Source organism: Equus przewalskii, chromosome 9, assembly GCF_037783145.1.
Source record: "Equus przewalskii isolate Varuska chromosome 9, EquPr2, whole genome shotgun sequence".
NCBI lineage: Eukaryota > Metazoa > Chordata > Mammalia > Perissodactyla > Equidae > Equus > Equus przewalskii.
In genome coordinates, this window is record NC_091839.1 from 22,117,720 (window position 1) to 22,144,175 (window position 26,456).

The following is a 26,456-nucleotide window of genomic DNA, read 5'->3' on the forward strand; positions in this document are numbered from 1 at the left end:
TTGTCTATGGGTCCTGTAATGTAGGCTGAGGGCAATTGATTTCAGAACTACAGTCCTCCAGCACCTTCAAAATCAGGTTTTCTAATCATTTGTGTTAAACATCAGCAATCGCTCTCAGTGAGGATTACATCAAATTACATATGAAGCCCTTGGAAAGTGGTTAGGATGTCTAGGACCCATGTTTCTCTTTAGTAGTTCAGCTCATGCCTCAGGAATGATTTCTTCTTCCTGTGCGGTTTTCACACTGGATTAGCTTCAGTCCCCAAAGCATCCCAGTTTCCAGTATGATCACTAACTCAGATTTCTGAAATGCCTGCTTCCCTTACAGACTCTGCCTCTCAGACTGAAGTAGAAAATACTCACCAGTCTCCATCCTTCTGTCTGGACAGTGAGCTCAGTGTGAAGATCATTACCTTCCATACGTGTGTGAGAGGGAGGGAGCCAGACCCTCAGATATGGGTTTGTGATTGTGTGAGCTCACCTCCCCATAGAAGTTCAATTATTATGTCATCTGTAGTGGCATTGACAGGATGGGCTTGGGCAGCTGAGAACATTTCTGGAAAACTTTTTCCCAGTTGCTAATTACTAAAGCCAATTAAAAGTTTCTAATTAGCATTCCCAAAGAGACCGTTTACGTATTGGGAAAGACTAACTTTTTCAAGATTTGGGGATCAGACAGGGTCTCACATGGAGGAGCAGAAAATGCTGAAGTGTGACTCATGAAGGACAGGCAACCAAGCACATGTGTGTTACTGGATGCTCTGCTTCCCTGAGTGATCCTTCCCCACTAAGGTGATTCTTTCCTAAACTTCATAACACTAAGCCATGCCGTAAGTTAAATTGTGAATGAAGAAACAGAAACAAAGTAACTGAGAAGGATTTTCAAAGATACAGTAAACAGAAGAACATGAAGTCAAGAATCATAGACAACTAATTTGGAAGTCTAAATGATGTGGAAACTGTAGAAAAATATATTTTACTGATATTGAGCACTCAGTGGTGATGGGAGGTCTGAACAGAACAATAACCATAGAAAGGGAGAAGTTTATAAGACTTGCACTAATGAAAGTACTGGGATGTGATGCTTTCAAAGGTCATTACTTTAAATATCAGATAAGCCAATGAATGCTACTTACTCAGTTCAAGAGTATTGAATGGTTTCCCTTAGTCCCCTACACTTGTTTTTCCTGAATTTTCAGTAATGAACACTGATGACTTTTGTAATTAATCAAGAAATATAAAAGGTTAATTCAAATCAAATGTCTGGTGTTTTTACAAAGAAATCCACATTTGATCTAGATCCATTCTCCATTGTCTCTCAATATCCAAGTCAGATATTAGAGCTCCTAATATCCATAATGGTGGAGAGCTCCTAATATACCTACCCATCAACCCAACAAACACACAATGACACACCTACACACAGATGCAAACACATATGCATGCACACTCAAATAGATATGCAGTCAGATACACGCATAATTATGCACGTGCATATTTACATACACATCCACCACAAACACTCATCCATAGACTTATAGTACAGAAATACACACTCACATTAATACACACTCAGTATGATGCAGACACATGCAAACTCACACAGTCTCGATTTCATTCAAAAAATCAAACTCACATAGCATACGTGTGCTTGTCTTGATATTGTGATCATATATGAATGAAATAGTGGCACTTCTAGACCTCTTTTATCAATTCACCTCTTATAATCCTTTCAACTCTGTACTAACTCATGAGGATGGTATTACAATGTCCAAAATGTAAACAGTGATATGAGCATCACCACTTTTGTTTAAGACAGAGCAAAACAGAGTATTGGGGGAGTGACAGTGCACAGGTGTGTAGATAGAGCAGGAAAAGAATGAGAGTACAAGAAAGGGTAGCCTAGGGAGAATTCAGGGATGCAGAGAGCCTGGAAATGTGAAATGGGAAAGAGGACAGAGCGTTCAAGTTACAAATTGGTTAATCTCGCAGAGGGATTAAGGTGCACTGGTGAGTTTAAGGGTACAAGGTGATCCTGTGTGTAAGGAAGTTAAGGCTACAGGAGATATTGGATGCTGCAGGTGTTAGGGGTGTAGGGCATCATGGACACAAAGGGGATTATGGGTATGGTGAAATAATGGACTAAGGTGAATGCAGAGCAGGAAGGGATTAAAAGCCCAGGAAATTTAATGTCTATAAGGAGTTGAAGAAGAGGGGAGTTGGAGGAGGATAATGGGTGAGGTATGTGGTGGTCCAAGGCTGAGATGGAGGGTGAGAAGAGGAGCAGGTGCTGGAGGAATAATGGGCACCAGGAGGCAAAATGGGAGCAAAGCTATGTAGGGAGTTAGGAAAGATAGTGAACATGAATGGGCTGAAGGTCCTGGGGGGAAAGGGCAGGATTATAGGGTTGGGATAATCATGGTGGTTGTGGAAAGTGGGGGAAACCCAATGATTGGGAATTCAGATGATCATGAAGGAGGACCCAGAGGATGAAGGGTGCTGGGGCAATGGCAGGAAAGAAGGTTTGGCCAACATCCCTGGAATGGAGATGTCAAACAACACGGCCAGACATTAAAGTGGTGAAAGCAGATTTTATTTGGTAATGTGAATAGTAGAGGACAGAGCTCAGCTCCAGTCTGATTTGTGCAAAAGTGATTGGCTGTTTTAAAAGGAGAATGAGGGAGGGGGATGAGTGGGGGCTTGGTCAAGTCAGAGAAGTGAAACGTTACAAAGGTTGGTCATTGTAAATGCAATTAAGTCCCATGTTTACTAGCTGAGCATTGGTAAAATTGGGATTCTGTCCTCCCACAGAGACTGAGAGACAGAGGCCCTATTCTTCCTGGAGGAAGACATTCCTGAGTTGTAAAAGATATATATTCACATTTGTAAGCAATTTTTAGTAAACGCTGTAAGGGGAGATCAGGGGCCTATCATCAGGTGTTGGCTAGAATAAACATAAAATCATTCTGGCAGCATTGAGCTTTTCCAGGGAGGCATTTAATTGTGGGGAACATGACCTTATACTGCTAGAAGCTGTTCTAGAATTTGGTCATGTCTTAGTGCAGAAGTTTCCACTGAGGCGTTACATTCTAGAAGTTCTGCAGTTCTCAGGGTCATAGGTGACATGGAGGAACTGAGGTCAAAAAGGGCATGGGATGGAGATGGGTTCCAATATAGAAGTCTAGAAGTATCAGAGGGATGTGGAGTGGCATGTGAAGGTCTCGGGAATGATTAAAGGTGACAAGAGTGGCAGATGAATGTCACAAAAGGAGATAACGGAAGAGGTAGGGATGGATGGAGGATGGAAGGGTAAGAGTCACTGGGGCGGGGCCGGCCCGGTGGCGCAGCGGTTAAGTTCGCACGTTCCGCTTCTCGGCGGCCCGGGGTTCGCTGGTTCGGATCCCGGGTGCGGACATGGCACTGCTTGGCAGCCATGCTGTGGTAGGCGTCCCACGTATAAACTAGAGGAAGATGGGCACGGATGTTAGCTCAGAGCCAGGCTTCCTCAGCAAAAAGAGGAGGACTGGCAGTAGTTAGCTGAGGGCTAATCTTCCTCCAAAAAAAAAAAAAAAAAAAAAAAAGAGTCACTGGGGCTATTTGGAGGCCATTAATTGTGATAATTCTTAGGCTTTGGGAGTTGATCAAGAAAGGCAGGAACACACAACAAGTTCTGGGACAGGGTTGCATGAGAAAGAGAGTCCCTCCCAGCAAGAGACCTTCTACAGTGTCGCAAGGCCAACTCCCAGAAGGGGAATAGCATAATGGACATCCCATGGAAGAAGAGGAAATTAGAAATCATAATGGCTAGGTGATGCTGATCAGAAGCATGGTGAAGAGCCTCTGAATTAGAGAGCTCTTAAGTGCAGGTGCAGTTTGGGGTTTACTATAGCTACAGGGTTTGTCTTACCCATGCTTAGCAGATGTTGGGTGTGGTTTTGAGTGTATGTAAAAGAGCTTGAAATGGCTAAAAATATGTTTATTTGGGCTACATTTAAAGCAGTGGAATGTGGAAGAATTTGAGTTTTGTGCCAGTGGGCTTTGGGCTAACATTCCCATCCTATTGTGGAGAAGGAAAGAAGAAGGGACCCACAGGGGCTATCTTTGACTCATTTATAGAACCCTAACTACTTCTCCCATTCATTAATTCACTCATTTACAGGCAACTCGCAACTTGATCATGGATAGATTCTAATTTGAGATCATGAGGCAAAAACTGACTTATATCAAATAACCCTGAAAACTCCTTAAATTGAAAATACGAGTAAATATCCGCAGGAAAGATTTATAGTGTACAACACGTCACAACCTTTTCTGAGGAGACCAGGTATAGGACGTGACCATGGTAGGTCTGATAGGACAGACTGTTTACTGCACCTGGTACTCTGTGATGGGAAGAGCTGACAGGACATCCCCTTCCAGGCTTTGCAGTGTTAATTGCAAAATATAATAATATTTTTAAGAAAATAAAACAGCAAGATGAAATTGACATTTTTTAGTAGAGGATCTAGTATTTATTCATGTAAAACAGAGATAAATAGGTAAATAAATAAAGAGGGATATGATTAAATTTGTTTCTAGCCATGAATATTGAGTAGTCCACTATTTTCTCATTCATTTCCAAAGCCACTGCTGATGTTTTGATCTTTATTATGTGTGACTATTTAGGAGCTATATATTCCGTATCATGAAACTCTGTGTTTATTATTAGTCCATTACTATCTTCTGTTTGCTAATATTTCATTAAACTAAAAGGTGGTATATGCTGGGACGAATTCCTCACAGTGTGGAATTTTTGTTCCACTGTTATCATTATCCATCTGCAGAATTTTTTGTCATCCCCAACTGAAACTCTGCCTCCATTAAATTAAATTCTTCAGTGATATCAAGGATCATTTTCTTACATTTCCTGATGTACAGTTTCTTGACTACCAATGTTGCAATGTGCTGTTTCCCTTTGTATTTGTTGTTTCAAGCGAGAAGGTAAATCTGCTTTCTGTTTTTCCATCATGGCTACAGGCAAAAGTCCATTTTCTCTTTTTTATTGTGGTAAAATATAGATAACATGGAATTTACCAGTATAACCATTTTTAAATGTACAATTCAGTGGCATCAAGTACATTCACAGTGTTGTTCAACTATTATCACTATCCATGTGCAGAACTTTTTCTTCATCCCCAACTGAAACTCTGCACCCATTAAACACTAACTCCCCGCTCCACCCTTCCTCTAGCCGTCGGTAACCACTCTGCAACTTTCTGTCTTTATGAATTTAACTATTCTAGGCACCTCATATAAGTGGAATCATACCATATTTGCCCTTTTGTTTTTGGTTTATTTAACTTAGAACAATGTCTTCAAGATTCATCCATGTAGCCTGTTTCAGAATGTCTTTTCTTTTAAAGTCTGAATAATATTCCAATGTATATATATATACAACATTTTGTTTATCCATTCATCTGCTTGTGGACATTTGGGTTGTTTTTTATCTTTTGGCTTCTGTGAATATTGCTACTATGAAAATTGGTGTGCAAATATCTGTTTGAGTCCCTGCTTTCAATTCTTTTAGAAATATACCCAGAAGTGGAATTGCTGAATCATATGATAATTCTAAGTTTAATTGTTTGAGGGACTGCCATAGTGTTTTTCACAGCAGCTGTGCTGTTTTATTTGTCTTTCTCTGACTTATTTCACTTAGTGTAATGCCCTCAAGATCAGTCCATGTTGACACAAATGGCAGGATTTCCTTTTTTATGGCTGAATAATACTCCATTTCATAAGTACGAAAACAATTTCTTTTTTTTTTTTTGAGGAAGAGCTAACATCTGCCGCCAATCCTCCTCCTCTTGCTGAGGAAGACTGGCCCTGAGCCAACATCCGTGCCTATCCTCCCCTACTCCATATGTGGGACATCTGTCACAGCATGACCCTACAAGCTGTGCATAGGTCCTCACCCAGGATCCGAACTGGCGAACCCCGGGCTGCTGAAGTGGATCATGAGAACTTAACTGCTGTGCCACCGGGAGGGCCCCTAACAACAATTTCTTTACCCATTCATTTGTTGATGGACATTTAGGTTGTTTCCAAGTCTTGGCTATTGTAAATAATGCTGCAGTGAACATGGAGGCGTAGATATCTCCTTGAGATATTGATTTTATTTCCTATTATTTCTGTAGAACATAGGAATATATATCTTGAAAACTCAAAAGTGAATGGAAACATATTACAAAAATCAAGATAAGAGAGCAATCTAACTGAATACAGCATTAGCCTAACGTAGACAGGTATTTATATAAATTAAATTGTAATCAGATACAAATTGTAACAGAAAGAAATCTCAATTAACAATACAATAAAATGAGTATTATTTTATTTACTTACTAATTTTTCATTATTACAAATTTATTATTTATATATATTTATACATATATAATTACATCATTATGTAAATATATAATAATTGCATTTACTATATATTATATATAAACATATTTTATATACAAGAAACATAATTATCTTATTATAACAATATAAATTATTACATAAAATTTTTATATATTCATATATATACTCTATATATTATATAAACTTATATATTATATAAATGTATATTATATAAATATTATATATTCTAATAATTATTATTATTTACTTACTAAATTCCCTCTGAATTTAGTGGGAGCTAATGTATTATACCCCTATAGTTAGGTGAACTGTTTTCTTTTTGTTGTTTTTTATTTATTTACTTTTATCCTTATTTTTTTATTTTTATTTATTTTTATTGTGGTAACATTGGTTTATAACATTATATAAATTTTAGGTGTACATCATAATATATTTCAAAATCTGTGTAGATTACATCATAGGTGAACAGTTGTCTAGCTCAGTGACATTTATTTTATGAAGTGGAGAACGTACCCAGTAATATAGTATTGTCTTATTTTTATCATCACCACCTGTAGAATTTTGTAAAGAAGCTTTGTTTTCATCTAGTAATATGATCATATGTCCTTCCCTTATCTTAATTAAGAAAATAAATTATATTTATGTATTTCCTACAAGTAAACCACGGCATACCTTGTATAAGCTGAACTTGATCATGCTAAATCTTTTATTTTTGCCAATATTTTATAATAGTATATGTTTAATAATTTATCACTCCTAGATATATGTGAGATTTTTCAAATATTTATGGCAATCTCTAAGATTTTGGGAAGTTATTTGGAAGCATTATTCTTCAATACTCTTGAATAGCCTAGAGAGCATGGGTTTGTCTAATATTTAACAGTAGGAGAATGCAATGAATAAACCATATTAGCTGGTGCTGTTTTTTGTGTGTGGGGTTCCCTTCTAAATATTGCTATTTCTTCTCTGGACGTTATTCAGTTCAGAATTTGTACTTCTTCTGGGGTCAATGCCATAAAATATATGTTCCTTGATATATCCGTGTCAACTAGACTTTCAAATTAATTTGCACTGAATTGTACAAATCTTCTCTAATGATTTCTAATCTACATTTATTACATCATATTATTCCTTTCATTCATCTTTTCTTGAAAAATCCTTCTCAGGCTCTTTGTATCACTACATGTCTCTACTCATATCCTACCTTATTTTGTAGTTCAGGAGCCTGAGGATAAATAGGCAATTATACTTTAAAAACAGTGAACTTCTCAGGGAAGTGCAGGATCCAACTAAATACATATGCCTCACTGCAATTCTCTCGTGTCAGATCTCAAACCTTTTCTATTTCTATCAGGTAAGACTCTGTCTGCCTCCAGGTATCATGAAAAAGTTAAACGTTTCTCCAAAATGCTCACCCTTTCTCTTTGGAGATGCTCACTAGAAACTTATAATTGTTTCTGGGAATTGGGGACTGGGAGAAGGTTTTTTAAGGTTAATTTTAACTGCCCAATCGTGCACTGTCATTGAAAGTACAGGTGAAGTGCTAATTGCTGTTCTGTGGAGAGCTGAGGTCACAAAATCACAAACCCATATCTTAGGGTCTGGCTGCTTCCCTCTCACACAGGCAGGGAGTGTCATGACTGTCACACCAGGTCCACTGTCCTGGCAGCAGAAAAGAGTTGAGTGAGTATTTTTTATTTCACTTTGAGACACAGATTATAAATGGTACTGAGGCATATTAGGTTCTGGGTAAATGCTTATATCTGGGGAAGGGATTCTTCTGGGTTGGAAACTGTTCAGTAATAAAGTGACACAGGAAGGAATAACAATTCCTGAGACACAGGCTGAACTTGTGGAAAGACTGGAGGTCTGAGACTCTACGCCAATCTGTAACTGCTCCTAACGTATTTTAATGTAATCCTGGCTGATGACAATTGTGGGAATTTATTCCAAGCATTAATAGACTCTGGTTTTTATGATCCTTAAGATTATAATTCAGAAATTAATTTGTTCTGTAGAAACCACAGAGAAACTTCCATGATTTGTATGGTCATTTCAGTAAAAGTTCCGTGCATGTGATAGCGAGTAAGCTCATCGCCGTGTAAACAATGTGATCGAAGCATAATTATTTTTCTGTTACTTAAGTTTGATGTGTTTAATGGGGGTCCTAATTATGTCTCTTCTGAAAATACTTGCAGTCTGTTGATCATATGGGACACGTTTCCGTCACGAAGTTAGTGAAGGACACTTTATGGAAAAGTTAACTTCATACTTGAGAGAGGCAGACAGCAGAACAAACTCTAGCATTTTTCAGGCTCAAATGTGCCTTCAGATATTTTCTTTAGTTTATAGTATTTTCATTTTCAGGCTCATCTTGTGTTTCTCCTATTTGAATTTATTCAGTGCACAAGATTTCATGTCTCAAATTCCACTTCGTGTACTTGTTTTATGTTTTATTATATAAAATTAAGATTCGTTTCTACCCTCAAACATTTTATTACTTATTTAAATTTCAAACTCAATTGCTTAGGTAAAAGAAACATATTATGCAATATTTTATGTGGTAGATGTCATTGGCAAAATAAATGATATGATTCATTTTGTTGCTATACCCATATTGACCCATATTTTGAAAAGTCAGTTTGTAAATGGAAAATTATTTAGTGTATCTACATTTTATTAAGACCTTTGAATGTTCATTCAAAAGTGATATTAATCAATAGGCTACATCATCAAAATAATTAGTACAATTAAGTATAAAATACAAGTTTCAAGTATAACAATATATAAGTATATTTGGATTATTTAAATTACATAAGATGTGAGTGACTATAGCACAATGGTAAATTCCAATGTCGTTGCAACCAGGCCACTAGGTTCATGTCCTGACTCTACTGACATTTAGTTGAGTCCTTTAACCTCTTTTCAGCTAAATTCTCCTTGTCTGTAAAAGGAGAATAATCTTAGGTCCAAACTCAGAGAGTTATAAATATTAAATATGTTAAAAATGAAGTGTTAAAAAGAGTGACACGTACATTGTAAGTGCTATATAAATATATCAGACTTGAAAAATCTCTTAACAAAAGAAAAACATATATTAGAAATAAGTTCTCAGGGGAAGTGGAGATTTTTGGATTTAATTTTCCCTGAAAACAGTAGCACACAACTCATGTCTCCATGCAGAATCCTCTATTTGCATATGTGAATATTGAGCTCTGGAAAATAACCAAACAACTTCCATGGATCTGAAAATTGGAATAATCTTCCTGGTCCAGATTCTTATTGGAATCCTGGGAAATTTCTCACTGTTGTGTCATTATATATCCCTCTTCAATGCAGGTAGATCAAGATCCATAGGTTTGATTTTCAGGCACTTGACTGTAGCCAACTCCTTGGTCATTCTCTCAAGAGGAATCCCAGACACAATGGCAGCTTTTGGGTTGAAACATTTTCTCAGTGATTTTGGATGCAAAGTTGTTTTCTACGTTCACAGAGTGGCCAGAGGTGTGTCCATTGGGACCACGTGTCTTTTGAGTGTCTTCCAGGCCATCACCATCAGTCCCAGGAACTCCAGGTTGGCAGAGCTTAAAGTAAAAGCCCTAAAGTACATTGGTCCTTCCAGTATTCTCTGCTGGATCCTGAACATGCTGGTAAATATCCAAGTGCCTATGCATGTGACTGAAAAATGGAGTAACAAAAACATCACAACTATAGATTTTAAATACTGTTCAGCTACCCTTCATGACAAAAGCAAACACTTACTGAATGCAGTATTCATATCCACCCCTGATGTTTTTTGTTTGGGACTCATGACCTGGGCCAGTTTTTCCATGGTTTTCCTTCTGTGCAGGCACAAGCAGAGGATCCAACACATTCATGGGAATAATATCTCACCTAGATTCTCCCCTGAGACCAGAGCTACCCAAACCATCCTTGTCCTGGTGAGCACCTTTGTATCTTTTTATACTCTCTCCTCCATCTTTTACATTTATTTTTCTCTTTCTGGTCAGAGCAGTAGGTGGCTGGTGAACATCTCCGCCTTCATCAATTCTTGTTTCCCAACTACCAGCTCCTATATTCTCTTGAGTTGTAACCCCTGTGCATCGGGGCACTTCTGTGCATGCGCTGGAAGAAATACACCATTACCTCATCTCATCAGAAAAATATAAACTGTGTGTTGTTCACTATGTTCAGTCATTGATTTACTCAACCTCAGCAGAATCTCACACACAATCACAAGCCAGTCTCATTGCAGGCAGAGTTGTAAAAGAAGGCACAGAACCTGCTCTAGAATTAAGTAGTAAATAATAATAGTCATAGTAAATGAAATCTTGTATAATTATTATATAAGTATCCATATAACTGTATTTTATTACTGGTTGTAGTAGAGAAGATTGGAGTCTAATCAGTAATAAAAAGAGTTAGTCCTACAATAATGCAGAGATACTGGAAATGTCTTTGAGCGTGCGTCTTTTATTATGAGATATTATTTTTCCCAATATTTAACTGGGCATGAGATTTTGAGGAGAGTTTCATAAACATAATTGGCCTGTGTTCTGTTCCTTCATGAACTTCTGTGGGAGACAGTGGCCCTGGATTATAATGCAAGTTTTCTGGGAGTAAACCTGAAGGGAAATTTAGATTTTAGTTACTATAGGTATTAGAGGCCAAATTGTGAATATTATACCTTACATCCGAAGAGATGTGGTGATCACTTGAAATATGAAAATGCTCATGGAGAAAGATTAGCATATTAAAATATCTTCAGGTAAACATTGGAGTAATGAAATGCAGGAGACGTAGGAAAACACAAGAAGATGTGTCGGCTGATGTTTAAAAAGAGTGCAGGTGGGAAGCAAACATTAAACAGACATTTCATTCCTGGCATCACAGTGAATGGCTTTGGTGATCTTTAGAAGGCAGATTGGTCCCTGTTATGTCTTGATGCCACTTGGCTCTGTTAACAAGAAACAGGCTTAAAGTAGTCTCCTATATTTCCAATTTAAGAAGCAATTTTGTGGAGAAGTCTTTCATCAAGCTTGGAGCAGTAGAGAAGCAGCAATTTGTAGGCAAAAGGCATGAATCTGTTGTGAAATGAATTTTATAGCTTTTGAAGTCACCAAGGGATCACAGTGGACACATTAAAAAAAAGTGTATATTAAATCAAACATATTAAATAATTTAATGTAACTCTCTATGATCAAATTATAAACAATTCAAATTTTTAATGTAAATATTATTTTGGAATAAATTCAGACTTGCAGTGAAAAGAGATAATAGAGTTTCCATATGCCCTTCATCCATTTTATCTGATGTCAACATCTTAATCACCACGGTAGATTTGACAAAACTAAAAAAACAACATTGGCACATGACTTTTAACCAAACCTAAGACTTCCATTTCACCAGTTTTAACACTAATGTCTTTTTTTTCCTTCCAGGATCCATTGCAGAATACCTTATACTGTATTTAGTCATACTGCCCCACCCCCCAGTCTCTTCTGCTTTATGTCAGTTTCTCAGTGTTTCCTAAGTTTTCATCACCTTGGCAGGTTTGAAGACTTGTCAGGCACTTTTTAGAATATCTCTAAAGTTGGATTTATCTGATATTTTTCTCATGATTAGAGTAGGTTTATAGGTTTTTATAAGAATATCTCATGTCATCAAGTCATGTATCAGAGGATTCATGCAGTTAATATGACATCACTGGAGAGTTAACCTTGATCAGTTAGTGAAGGTAGTGTTTTCCAGGTCTCCACAATGAAGTTACTATGTGTCCATTACCGTCCTCTCTTATTTGGACAGGACTCACTAAGCCCAGTCAATACACGAAGGAGTTGGGGCAGTTGAATTAATTGTTAACTTATTAAGGTGTAGTTTTAGCTTCCTTTCATTTAATGTTTTCACATCATAAAAATATAAATATGCTATACATTTTACACAAGATACAGCATTATGTGGCTTGATAGATTTTGCTATGAAATGTTTTACAGTGTGAGTAAAATTACACGATATATATATATATCAAAATACATATTTGTTAATCAGTTGTTCATACTATTTAATTAACTCATGCCTTTACATTTCTGTAAAATGTAAATATTGAAATAAAACATTAGTGTATAGTACCTCATTTTTATTAATAAAATCATTTTCTTTTACAGTAGCAATGAACATTGTTTAAGGTATTCACTGTATAGGTGTTTTATGTAGTTTTATTACATTTAGTATCTTCATTATAACATCATTTTACAAACATATAATGCTCTTTTCTAATATAATTAGATTTTTAAACTTTACTTTTTTTATACTCTAAATTTTTTCTTTTATACACTAAATTCTGTGTTTTGTGTAGGTGTGTATATGTGTGCCTGTATGTCCTTACATGTGTGCATATGTTGTGATCATGCATATTTGTGTGGGGTAAGTGTGCATTTGTGTGTGCATATTTTAATACAACCTTTCTTGATGATGATTGTTGGAGTTTATTCCAATTAGTAATGATGTCTGATTTTTATGATCCTTAAGGCTGTAATTCAAAATTAATCTGCTATTCAATCTGCTCTACAGAAATCACAGAGAAATTTGCATGATTATTATAGTTATTTCACAAAATTCCTGTGCATGTGATAACGAGTTTGATGAAGACAACTGAATCATTCATCTCTCTGTGTACACAATGTGACTGACTGGCCATTGCTGAAATGTAATTCTTTTCCTCTTATTGGACTTGATATGTTATTGGAGATGGTAGTTATGTCTCTCCTGAGAACATCTGTAGTCTGTTGCTCAAGGTGGGACAATCTCCCTTTGCAAAGTTAGGGAAGGAGACATCTGGATGGACTGGAGAAAAATTAAGAACTTCAGCACTTTTCAGGCTTAAAAATGTCTTGTAATGTCTGTCCAGTTAAAAAATCTCTAATGTTAATTTCAGGGTCATTCTCATGTTTATCCCATTTCAATTTAGTCAATGTACAAAATGTAATGTGTTACTTCCATTGTTTATTATTGTCCTGTATTTTATTATCGTTCCCAAATCACTTGTTATATTCAGTTATTTTTTCTAAATAAACATGTAATTGTATATTCTCTAGTGATTAGTTTCTACTATAAAATATTTTATCCCATTTAAACATTATATATCATAGCTTAGAGCAAAACTAATATTATACATATTTTCTCTGGTTAGTTTCATCGACAAAAAAGGGATAGAATTGCTATCCAAATATTGATCCATATTCTGTAAGCCCAATTTGGTTAAGGAAAATTATTCAGCACATCTACATTTTATTAAGACCCTTGAATCTTCTTTTTTAAAGGTTCTATTTACATTTTCTTTTTGAGGAAGATTGGCCCTGAGCTAACATCTGTTGCCAATCTTCCTTATTTTTTTTTCTCCACAAAGCCCCAGTACATAGTTGTATATCCTGGTTGTAAGAAATTCTAGTTCATCTACGTGGGAAGCTACCACAGCATGGCATGATGAGTGGTGTGTAGGTCCATGCCCAGGATCCAATCCGGTGAACCCCAGGCCGCCAAAGTGGATCACATAAACTTAACCGCTGGGCACGGGGCCAGCCGCTAACACTCGGATCTTCATTGACAAGTGATATTTGTCTATATAATAAATATCTACATAAAATAGAATAGCACAAACATAAATTAATCAAGTCAAATCTACACATATGTATGTATTTACAATTTTGTATGCATATATATATATCTTTATATACATATATATGGATTATTTAAAGAACACAGCCAGGTAGCTATGAGAGTGTAGCACAATAGTAACACCATTGCAAACAAGCCATACAGATTACAGTGCTGACTTTATCAATATTAAATGTCATTGACATTCTTTTGTCTGTATGGTGCAAATACTATATAATCGTGATATACTGTTCATCTTTTCCCAGCTCTGTATGCATATTGAAGCTGGAGAAGCAAGACTTATATTAACTGTTTCTCAACCCAGGGGTCTCATTAGGATCACATATGGAGTTATGAATGATCATCACCTGTGTCCTTCCTCCCAGATTCCATTTGGGTAGGAGAACCATTGTTGTTTTAATTAAGTTCACCAGCTGATTGTTAAATGAGGCTAAGGTTAAGCATGAGGGCTTCCCGGTAATTTGTGAGAGTGGAGTGCAGGCTTTGGTCCAAGGGGTGGAAACAGTGTCTGCTTTCTGTGTGTTTAGTAGAAGCAAGTCAGTGTAACCCACATTGCCCATGCTGTAATACAATTAGTGGACATCTGTGGGAGGGGAGGGTCCCCAAAGACACGGAAGGAGAAATCACGCATTGGTCACCATGTTGGAGCTCATTGTTCCTGAATCTTTCTTGAAACAAAGGAGAGGAGAGTGCGGACTTCCTGCATTTCAAGGTCCTTCGGCTGTGGATATGGCGACAGCTGGTGAAGAGCCTCTGCTGGTGCTTTTGAGAATATATTCTCCAGGTGCTGATGTGATTTCCCAGCATAATATAGTCCAAGAAAGAAACCCAGAGCAGGAAAAAGAAGAGGAGAAAATGGCAGCTTCTCAGGTAAGAGTCATGGCCCAGGTCAGGGGTGGCATCCTCTTTTCCTCCTGAAATGACATGTATTTAGAAATTGTAAACCTTAAATCTCTCCTTCTGATGATCCTACTTAACAAATTTTTCAAGTACTTTTTTCTCCTATTTTCTTCTATGACAATCAAGGTTAGCTCCTTAGAATACGTCTTTCCTATATGCCAGATCCTTCTCTCCATTCTCACCATTGTGGCTTCCTATATGACATGAACAATTCTCACCATGACTTAATGCCCTGCATCCATTGAAAATGTTCCCAGTGTGACAGATGAAGAGGGAGAGGCATTAATGTTCAAGATTCCCATTGTCTTTGGGGTCAAGACCTTGGATATCAGTGAAGGAGAAACATCTTATGTTCACATCCTATCTGGATGCTCCATCAGCTCTGTTGTAGACTCAGATTAAGAAAATGCACAAATACACAAGATGACTGTGTGGCCCAGAATTACTGAGAAATTTCTGAAAAAGGAAGAGAGCCTTGCTCACTAGAATGCTAAAGAGACTTACTATTTAAAACACACTAAAGATTATGGGACACTGGAGCTATATATGGCTTAAGATTTTCATAAGCTGCTGTTTTCTTATGGTTAGATTCAAGTTATGATTTACTTTCTTTTTTGTTGGCCAACAATAACACAGGAGTGGTGATGTGTCCTTTGGCATGCTTCAGGCACCTGATATCAATTTTTCCCGTTGCAGCTGATGTTAACTTCATTCACTTGGTTCAGGTACTCTCTGCCAGATTTCTCCTCTATATCGTTAATATTTTTTCCAATTATTAATAAAAGTTTTGGGGAGATTTAGTGAGTGACGTGCATAAACCATGGCATTTAATTTGGAAACTCCCTTTGTGATGAGTTTGTCGCTACTTGTAGTTTGCTTTGAAAAATATAGGTTCTTACTCTTGTTTATGAGAGGTATTGGCTTTTGCGTGTGGAGGTTCTACATGAGTTAAGCCTAAGTTCTGTAAGTTTTCATTTTATTGCAGTCACGTCAGACATACTCTTCATTATGACTTTGCTTATTTTTGGAAGAAGAAAATAATCCTGTAATTAACATATGTTCCAATGTGTTAAAATTATAAAATATAACTCAACACAAATGATAGATGAAATAAAAATTGTCAGTGAAGTACACAATCACAAACAAAAACTCTTCTATTAGTCATTGTGTGTTTGTCTTCTTAGTGTTTTTAAAAGACATAAAACACTTCATCCACAAATATATTTATAAGGTTTTGCAGTTGAAAATATTTCTTCATTTCAATAACATTAAATTTTTTCCACCGTGTCACTTTTAACAGGTATAGTTACTTTTTCAATATATGGGTGTGTGCTTAAAATGTAAAACTTATTAGATCAAACTGGAGTGGTAGCTCCTTAAATTGTTTCCATTACTCTTCTCAGTAGCAAATTCTGCTGTGATGATTATTTTAGGATTGTCTCTATATATGGACCTTGTGTGTGTCTTCCTTTTAGATAAATTCTAGGTCAGAGAAACTAGGTTAAATGCCAGGCTCTATCATTTACTGAATATTGGGCCAATATTCTTATAAAAGGTAAATAAGGTTATTGCTCTCATGGATTATGTTATGTGTGGTTTTATGCATTAATTTATTAAAAACTCATAGGATGATATTTAGTATATAGTAAATGCTCAGAAAGGATTGTTCCGTCATTGTTGCTGTTAGATGAGAACCTACAATTGCCGTGAGACTCTCAGTTCAGAGCCTTCAGGAGTTCTTCCCCTTGGGTTCTGCCTGTTTGCTCTTAAAAAATGTGGCCCTTGGACCTGAGGATTAGCATAAGGGGAGAGCTTCACAGAAATGCAGAAACTCCGGTCCCATCCCAGAACTCCTCAATTAGAATCTCCATTGTAACATGATCTCCGGATTATTATTGTACACGTTAAATTTTGAGAAAAAAATGTACTTTCAACTCACAATGAGTTTCCCACAAGATATAAATGCAACATATGATGTATATCACTCTCAAATATACGTATTTACATATATTTGTATATGACTGTGTTGATGACTTAATCACATGTTTTGTCTTCCCTAAAGTGTATTATCCATAGTAGTTTTCTGGGTCTATGTTATTTGAAAATTATGTAATTGTTTATTTCAGATCACTCACCTAAGTCCAAACCAGTTCTCTTAAATCTCTGTTTTCACCTTTGGTCAGATAATAAACTCTGTTCATACCCACTTGACAAAGCTGTTATTTATTTCAGGGTCTGTTGACACTCAGGATGTTGCCATAGATTTTTGTCACAATGTGTGGAAACACCTGGACCTTGTTCAGCGGGAACTGTACAGGGATATGACGTTAGACATCTACAGGAACCTGGTCTCCTTGGGGGAAGATAACTTCCAGAATTTATAATCCACGCTTAGGGTTTAGATTGTTTTATCTGTAGAATGTCTTTTCGGAGTTTCTGCTGTGCATGAGTGAATTTCTTATCCCTGCTTTAAAGGAAATAAAGGAGGTTGGTTGGCTTAAAGGAGAAAATCTTCATGATGTTTCATCTTGACCTTAACCATCCCCTTTTGTGAATTGGTCAGAATCCTTCTGTCTAGATTAGGAATATTTAAAGAGAGTCAATGGCATAAAATATTGTACTACACAAACAATGTCATTTTTAGTGTCATTAGTTCAGCTGCAAATAGTCTGTAAGCTGCTTGGAACTAAACAGAAATGAACCTCACTGGTACTTTGTGTGCAGTCACTCTCTTCCTTGATGCGTCCTGATCCCTCCTTCTGCTTATCCACTGACTTCAGTAGCATTAAATAAAAAGCCAAATAAATTCTCGGAAATTTGGGGCAAGGGAAGAGCTGAAACATTTATAGCATGTTGTGCACAGGTACACACATCATCATACTATTCTATCTGATGCCGTGGATGGAGGGGACAGTAGGTACAGGAAAGTCTGGAAGCATCAATGTCTATAGGGTTAGGCATGGTTGCATTCATGGGCAAAAAGAGAGAAGCTCCTGATCTTACTCACTCTCTAAATGCTGACAGCTACGAAAAAAAGCAGCAGGAGTCTTAGGAAGAAGAGCCAAAAGGGAATGAATTCTCTCTATTATGTTAAGAAGCTCCACACGGTATCCTCCCACAGCCCCTTGAATTCTCCTACCTACTTGCCAGGGGATAGTATAATATTGCTAGAGCACCTGACTCCTTCAGATGGTAAAATCCTTGGTGTTCCCTTGGAAAACAGAACCCACATATAAAGGATAGTGTTTGGGAATATTGTACACTGGGAAAGGAATGTACCATCACAATGAAGATACAACACTTTGGGTGAACTCAACATCCTGTTGTTTCTGCTCCTCCAAAATCTTTAGTAAGAAATGATGTGTTACATACTGTACTTGCTTGCCTTATAAGTTTTAGAGGGACTTATCCCCACCAGGGAGAACTGCAGGTAAAGGAGTGTCAGTGAGACCAACTCTCCTGACATCTGCCAGCGGTGGGTGCTCGAGGATTTAGGCTGAGTGCCTCTATCTTTTGATGTCCAAAGTTTTGACGTGTAGATGATGTTCTTCTTGTTGGCAATTCAAAAGGCTTGGTCTTAGTATCCCTACTTCAGAAGTGTTATCACATGTCTGACAGTAAAGGTAGCTCATAAAACATGAAAACATCGAAAGTTCTGCTTACCAATTAAGGTTTATTGGGATGATGCAAGCAAACTTACATGTTGAAATCTTCCAGCAGTAAAGTAAAAGTAATCTTCTGTTTGCTCCCTGCCATGGTCTGAATATTTATGTCCATCCAATTTTCATATGTTGAAACCTAAGTCCCATATTGATAGTATTAGGAGTGGGGACATTTGGAAGGTGATTCGGTCATGAGGGCGGGGACCTTATAAACTGAAATTGTGGCCTCATAAAAGTATCCCCATAGAGCTCCTTTGTTTGATCCATTGTTTGAGTACATAACCAGGAGCCTCTGACTATGAACCAGGAAGTGGGCTCTTACCAGACACAATCTGCTGGTGCCTTGATCTTGGACTTCCCAGGCTCTGCCATGATGAGAAAATAAAATCTGTCGTTATAAACTACCCAGTCTCTGATAGCTTATTTTAGCAGCCACCCAAAAATCTAAGTCACAAATTGATACTGAGAGGTACAGGTACACTTGTAAAGATACATAAAAATGTGGAAGTGGTACTGAACAGCGGAACTGAACAATGGATAGACTCTGAAAGTGTTTGGAAGTGCATGAGGAAAAGTCCTACATCACCATGAAAGATCTGTGAAGGGTGATGCCGGTGAGAAGTCAGAAGGAAGAGACGAGACCGTAGAGAGAACCTCATGCTTAGAAAATATGTACGTGGTCATGAGCAGAATGGGGTAGAAATATGGACTCTAAAGGCCATTCTTGTGCAGTCTCAGAGAGAAATGAGAAATGTTATCGGAAACTTGAGAAAAGGTGATCATTGTTATAATGTGGCAGAGAGCGTTGCTGAATTGTGCTCCTGTCTTAGTGTTTTGTGCAGGATACACCTAGTAAGCAATGTAATTGGATCTTTGGCTGGGGAAATGCCTAAAAGTCATGTTGAAGAGGCAGCCTGATTTCACTTGAATGCTTATAGCAGAAAAAGAAGAAGAGAGAAACAATGTGACTATGGAATTAGTAATCAAAAGGGATGAAAAACTTAAAAAGTTGGAAAATTCTTATCCAGGAATTTAAGACAACTATGATTAATATGCTAAAAGCTCTGATGGATAAAGAGCATGCAAGAAAATATGGGCAATGTAAGAAGAGAGATGTAAATATTAATAAAGACCCAAAAAGAAATGCTAGAGATATAAAAAAAAAATTAAGTAACAGAATGAAGAATGTGCTTGATAGGCTTATCAGCAGACTGGAAATTGCAGGAAAAATATCTCTAAGCTTGAAGACATATCAATAGAAACCTCCAAAGCTAAAAAACAAAGAGAAATAGGGCTGGAAAAAAAAAGAAACAGAACGAAATATCCAAGGGACTTTGGGACAACTAATAAATGAGTGACCTATGTGTAACGGATAGTCCAGAAGGAGAATAAAGAGAGAAAGGAATGGAAAATATTTGAAATAATAATGACTGAGAATTCCCAAATCAATGTCTGACACCAAAACCACAATATCCAAACCTAGACAAGACAAAAACATTACTAATAAAGAAAACTGCAGACCAGTATATCTAAGGAACATAGATGCAAAAATTCTCAACAAAATATTAGCAAATTAAATCCACCATTGTATTAAAAGGATTGTACACCATGACCAAGTGAGATTTATCCCAGGGATGCAAGACTGTTTTAACACTTAAAATCAAATAGTCATATCCACCACAAAAGCCTAAAGAAGAAAAATCATATGATCATATCAGAAGATGCAAAAGTAACTTTTGTAAAACACAAAACTCATTCTTGATAAAAATTCTCAGTATGTATTATGGTATGTATTAAAAAACAACTAAGGACATGTACAGAGGTCATAAGTACACAGGAAATTTCAGACATTCCAGAATCTGAGTACTATTTGGCACAAAAAAGTTGAGCTATCAAGCCATGAAAATACTTGGAGAATCCTTATATGCACATTACTAAGTGAAAGAAGCCAACATGAAAGTCTTTATGTTGTATGATTCCAACTATATAATATTCTGGTAAAGCCATATGTATAAGACAGTAAAAAGATCTGGGTTGCCGGGGTTGGTGGAGGACGGGGAGTGGATAGCCTGAGCCTAGGGGATTTTCAGGACTCTGAAAATGATCTATGACACTATGATGATGGATACATGTCATTATCCATTTGTTCAAACCCATGGGATATACATCCCTAAGAGTCAACCATAAGGTAAACTGTGGACTTGGAGTATTTGTGACGTGTTAATGTAGAGTCATCAATGGTAACAGAGGTACCACTCTGGTGGGGGATGCTGACAACAGAGGAGGGTGTGCATGTGTGGGAGCAGGAAGTATCCGAGATGTCTCTGTACCGCACTCTCAATTTTGCTGCGAACCTGAAAATATTCTTTAAAAAAGGTTTCTAGAAATATACTTTGGGGTATGGAACATGAAACACTTATGTGAGATGTTTGAAAAGATTCAGTGCTCTCAAAGAATATTTGAAAAATGATATGTTTTTCTTAAGATTTACCTTAGTCAATGTGCTTTAAAGATTTGTGCTCTGATGTGAGTATATACTGTGAATAAGAGAGAGAAGATCCATGCTTTTCCTGAGCTCATAGGCCTGTGGGAGACAGAGAAAGCAAGTAAAGAAAGAAGCAAATAAATCATAAGGATCCAACTATTTTAAAGATGTCTAACATGAAAAAAAAAAACACTTCAGGGCATTATAATCGAGGCAAACAATGGAGGATGGAAGAACAGTGGAGGACCATTATACTCAGGGGGAATGGGGAAAACAAAAATTCTGTTGCTGAGGAAGTGTGTCGGCTCAAGAAGTCCCGCATAGCCGGGGAAAAGTGAGGGCCGTGTGTGCTGCATGTGGTCAGATGTGCCACCCAAACTCAGCTTCTCCATTCTAAGTTCCAAAGTGCCCTGATTTCACCACAGAATGTCCATTCTGTATCACTTCATTTCTCTCTCCTTCCAGTTTTATTTCATTGGCTTACCTTCCCCTGGCTCAGAATGCAGTACTGTATTAAACTGTTTATATGTTTCTGATTAATATGTAAAAGATTATTATATATTACTGTCCTTTTGTATCTGATTTGTCATATTACCCAAATAAATTCCCCAATTAAGAAAATATAATACCTGAGCTCGGGGGTGAAGAACAAACTGTGGCACCAAAATTTATAAAACACGAACATGCACAGACAAGCAACAGAGGAAGAAAATCTGATCTGTTAATTCAGTTATCTGTACTACTTAACATACACCATGAATTACTTTGCATATTATTAAATGTGAAATTATGGCATAATTTTCAAAAGTTTTTATCAATTCCCACCACAAACTGCTAATCAGTCCTCCATCGCTAATTTTGGTCTATTTCAAACAAAACTGGGATGGCCCATCACATGCTGGATCGTCCTGTGAATCTGCATGCCACCCGGAAAGAGAGTGGGCTAAAAGGGCCTGAGGACTCAGGATAGCTTTCAGAAAAATACTGAAGGTAGACTCCTCACACAACCCTGATGCCACCTCATGATCCCCACCAGGCCTTCTACACCCCAGGCAAGTGCACTGGGTAAGCATGTGGCCAAGCCCATTCCTGGAAGAGCTCAGCCCCAAAGAATCTGACCCAAGTGGCCCGTAGCTTTTGTAGATTCCCGCCCCAAACCCTCACGCTACTCAGAGGTCTCAGGTGTGCTGTGTTGATATCTCTAGCTCAGTGCTGCTGAAAACCAGTCTGGAGAGGAGCATCACCAGCAGCAGGAAACTTGTTCATGATGCCATTGCATGGGTCCCACTGCAAACCTGCAGATTCATAACTTCTTAGAATAGGGTCCTCATCCCTAAGGGATCTGTATGCACTTAAAAACATAAGAAGAAATGCTTAGCCATTTGGTTCCTATCTGGTTCTCCATTAGGATCACATGTGGAGTCTTAAGAAGTAACATCACCTGTGGCCTCCCCCACGGTCTGTCTGTTGTCCTTGGTGGGAGCATCAGTATTGTTTTAATTAAGTGATGCAGGTGAGGCCAGCATTAAGCATGAGGTCTTCTGTGTGTATTTGTGAGAGTTGAGCCCAGGATTCGGTTCTAGGGGAGATAAAAGAGTCTGCTCTACAAGGATTTAGAAGCAGAGGTCAGTGCAGCCCATATTCCCTATCTGTAGCAGAATTTTTGGACATCAGTTTGAGGAGAAGAGCAAGTGAAGATAGGATAGAAAACCTCACAGTTTAGTCTACCTGTAGGAGCTAATTTTTCTTGAATTTCTCCTGTGTCCAAAGATGGGAAAGGGTGGCCTTTTCAGCATTTCAAGTCCCTTCTGGCTGTGGGTGTGGAGCTAGCAGATGAAAGGGCTGCGCTTACCCTTGAAGGCATATTTTCAAGACACAGATGTGATTCCTCAACATAATATCAGCTGAGAAGACAATCCAGAGCAGGAGGAGGAAGAGGACGAGATGGCAGGTTCTCAGGTAAATGTCCTATCCCCGGCCAGTGGCTGTGTCCACTTCTCCTGAAATGCCATGCGTTTAGAACCTGCAGACTTTCAGTTCACTACTTCTGCTGTTTCTGCCCAGGGAGGTTGTTTCCAACTACTTAGTTTTTCCTTCTCTTCTTATGATAGTCAAGGTCTACTCTTTAGAATTGTTCTCCCCTACTCTCTACCTCTCCCGTTTCTTCATACTTTGCATCCAAACTCCCTATATAGCATGAAGAATTCTCACAATGAATTAATGACTTTTAACTAAGGAAAATATTTCTTTGTAACAGATCCATGTGGGAAAGTGTTGATACCCAAGATTCCTATTGGGGTGGGTTCAGATGCTCAGATATCAGTGAAAGAGGGGAAAATGTAGGTTTTAGTTTCTATATGGATGCAACATAAGCTTTGTAGAACAGTATTAACAAAACGCACTTTTAAATAGGGTGGCATTAGTGTCCCAGGAAAACTCAAACTTCTTAAAAAGAAGAGTAATTAGAAGAGAATTATTTACTCTATTGGTTAGAAACTCTTACTATTTAAATGCACTATTAGAGTCACAAAACATGAGAGCTGCATGTGGATTGAAATTTGCAAAAAAAAAGGGATGGTTTTTCATAATCAAATTTAGATTATGATTTCCTTACTTATTTTTGCCAAAAATATCACAGCAGTAATGATGTGTCCTGTGTGCTTCAGTCACCTGATTTCAGTTTGTCCCATTTCACCTGATTTTCACTTGGTTTTGGTTCTCTCTGCCAGATTTCTGCCTTATTAAAGTTATATTTTCCCTTTATCATCAGTAAGGATCTTGGAGGGGTTTTTCAAGAGATGTGCATAAACCATGACGTTTAATCTGTAAACTCCCTTTTCTTCTTAGTGTCTCTTCTTAGCTTCTTAGCTCAGTTAGCTTTGAAAAAAGAAAGCTCTCGCCTTTGGTTACTGAAGACACTTGCTTTTGTAAGGACAGGTTACAATCAATGAGACCTCACTTCTCTAGGAGTCCAGTTCATTTCACATTCATGTCACAAACGTGTTCTGCTTTATAAGCTGTTTTTATTTTCAAAGAAATTTTAAGAATCATGGTAATTTGTGTTCAAGTGTGTTAAATTTCTAAAATAGAGCTCAACACAAATGAAAAGCAAATTCTGAGTGATAAGACAGCGAAAATAGCTCTAACTTACTTTGTGTCATTCTGTGTTGTCTCCTTAATGCATTTAAAAAATACACATCGGTTTATAGAACTTATACAAGTGAGGATAATCTTGATTTCATTGAACAAAGATTTTCTTCTCCATCACTTTCAGTGTGTCCGTAGTTCCCATTTGTATGCGTGCCCATGAGCATAAAATGCTCACATTATTTGATCCCCTCTTTTTGTTTCCTTTTTAACACGTTTCTATTACTCTTCTATGTTACAGAATCACTGGAAACACACATTAGAGTTGTCTCTGTGCATTGGACTGTTTTGTTGAAATAAATTCTAGTTCAAATTAAATTTTAGTACAGCCCAGACAGACTCTACCATTTAATGGATAGTTGACAAGACGTTCTCCAAAAAGAAGAACATTATTGTTCGAAGATTATTTATGTGGTTCTTGTGATGATACATAACATACTGCTACAACGATATCTAGCACGTTGTAGATTTTCAAAAAGGTTTGTTGTTGCCACACTTATTATGGTAACAGAACCTACAATTTCCACCACTCTTTCAGTTCAAAGTCATCCATAAATTCTTCGCTTCTTGTTCTACCTCTGTGCTATTCCAATGTGTGGCCCTTGTGACAACGACTTTGCCCTCAAATGTTAAAAATGAGATTATTAAAAATGAGGAAACCTATGTCACATCCCAGAACTCCGGATTCTGAATTTGCATTTTAAGAAATCTCCTGTTGGGGCCGGCCCAGTGGCACAGCGGTTGAGTTCACACGTTCCGTTTTGGCAGCCCGGGGTCCGCTGGTTCAGATCCCGGGTGCTGACATGGCACCGCTCATCAAGCCATGCTGTGGTAGGTGTCCCACATATAAAGTAGAGGAAGATGGGCACGGATGTTAGCTCAGGGCCAGTCTTCCTCAGCAAAAAGAGGAGGATCGGCAGCAGATGTTAGCTCAGAGCTGATCTTCCTCAAAAAAAAAAAAAAAGAAGAAAAAGAAACTCCCGTTCATTGAGGCACAGTCAAAATTTGAGAAGTATACTTCTAACTCACTATCAGTGTTCCATGTGAGAAATATTCACAACTTATCCTACGTGATATAAATACAGCACTCAAAAATACAAATGCCTGTGCTGATGCCTTAATTTTATAATTTACCACAGGAGTGTAGTCTCTAAAGTGGCTTTGTGGATCATACGTCATCCTCTTTGCTCACAGTTAGAAATCATATTATCCAACATTACTTTGTTAAAAACTATCAATTGCATTTTTCAGATCACTCTCCTAAGTCAGAATTGAATCCTTATTCTCTCATTTCCTATTGGGTCAAGCTATGAACTCTGCCCAAAGCCATGTAATAAATGTGTGTGTGTGCGCGTTTTCCATTTCAGGAACTGCTGACCTTCAGGGACGTGGCCATAGAGTTCTCGCAGGAGGAGTGGGAATGCCTGGACCCCGCTCAGAGGGCCTTGTACAGGGACGTAATGCTGGAGAACTGCAGGAACCTGCTCTTCCTGGGTGAGGATAATGACCATCCAGAATTCATAATCCACTCTCAGAGTTTTGATGTCTTTCTTTGTAGGGTATTTCCTTTGAGCTTTGGCTGACTGAAATACAGCTTCCACCACTGGTTTCACGGAAAATAATGAGGGGTTGTTTGTGTATAAAACAAAGGCTTCATGATGTTTCAATATGATGTTAACCATCCCCTTTCTTGAGGTGACCTGCATTCTTCAATCTATGTTATTGATAACTATATAAACTCAGTGCTAGAAAGCAGTGTTTTTCTTATTTTGAAATCCGATTTCAACCTTTATTTTTGACTCAGTAAGTATTTGGAAGCAGAACTCAGGATATGAAAATTGGAATAAATTTTACATATTGTGTACTGTGGTAAAGGTGATGTCAGAAAAATGTAATTTGGGAAATTATTTTCCAGAATATTCTAGTATTCTTCAGTGTCCTCCCTTCTCACTTGAGCACAATACTGGATTGGAAATTGGAAAATCTCCAGCAAATCTATGTTTCTTTTTTCTAATGACCAGGTCTAATTGCCTCTAAGCCAGAGCTGGTCACTTTTTTGGAGCAGAAGAAGGATCCCTGGGTGGTGAAGAGAGAGAAGAAAATAGTCATCCACCCAGGTAGGTGGGGATGGATGAGGCAGATGGCACAGGTGAAAGGTGCAAAGTTCAAAAAGGAGACGAGACCTT

The 26,456-nt window shown here is 37.6% G+C and overlaps 2 protein-coding genes and 1 long non-coding RNA gene across 3 annotated transcripts in view; all 3 read left to right on the top strand.

Moving 5' to 3' along the window:
• The window catches only part of ZNF845 (zinc finger protein 845), a 132,156-nt gene that overhangs the window by 29,550 nt on the left and 76,150 nt on the right, over positions 1–26,456 (top strand). The window contains 1 exon segment of the mRNA XM_070558353.1: positions 23,188–23,191. Coding sequence (XP_070414454.1) covers positions 23,188–23,191 — 4 coding nt within the window.
• LOC103547890 (vomeronasal type-1 receptor 4-like) lies at positions 9,146–12,464 on the top strand. The gene has a single exon (XM_070558446.1). It carries the CDS (start codon positions 9,642–9,644, stop codon positions 10,569–10,571), a length of 930 nt encoding a protein of 309 aa, XP_070414547.1. The 5' UTR covers positions 9,146–9,641; the 3' UTR covers positions 10,572–12,464.
• Positions 14,237–17,682, top strand: LOC139073559 (uncharacterized). The gene is made up of 3 exons (XR_011522442.1): positions 14,237–14,452; positions 14,757–15,701; positions 17,209–17,682. It is a non-coding gene; the product is annotated as an uncharacterized lncRNA (long non-coding RNA).

What these genes read in the sequence shown, in the direction of transcription:
- LOC103547890 (XM_070558446.1), top strand. Translation starts at nt 9,642, where the DNA reads ATGGATCTGAAAATTGGAATAATCTTCCTGGTCCAGATTCTTATTGGA.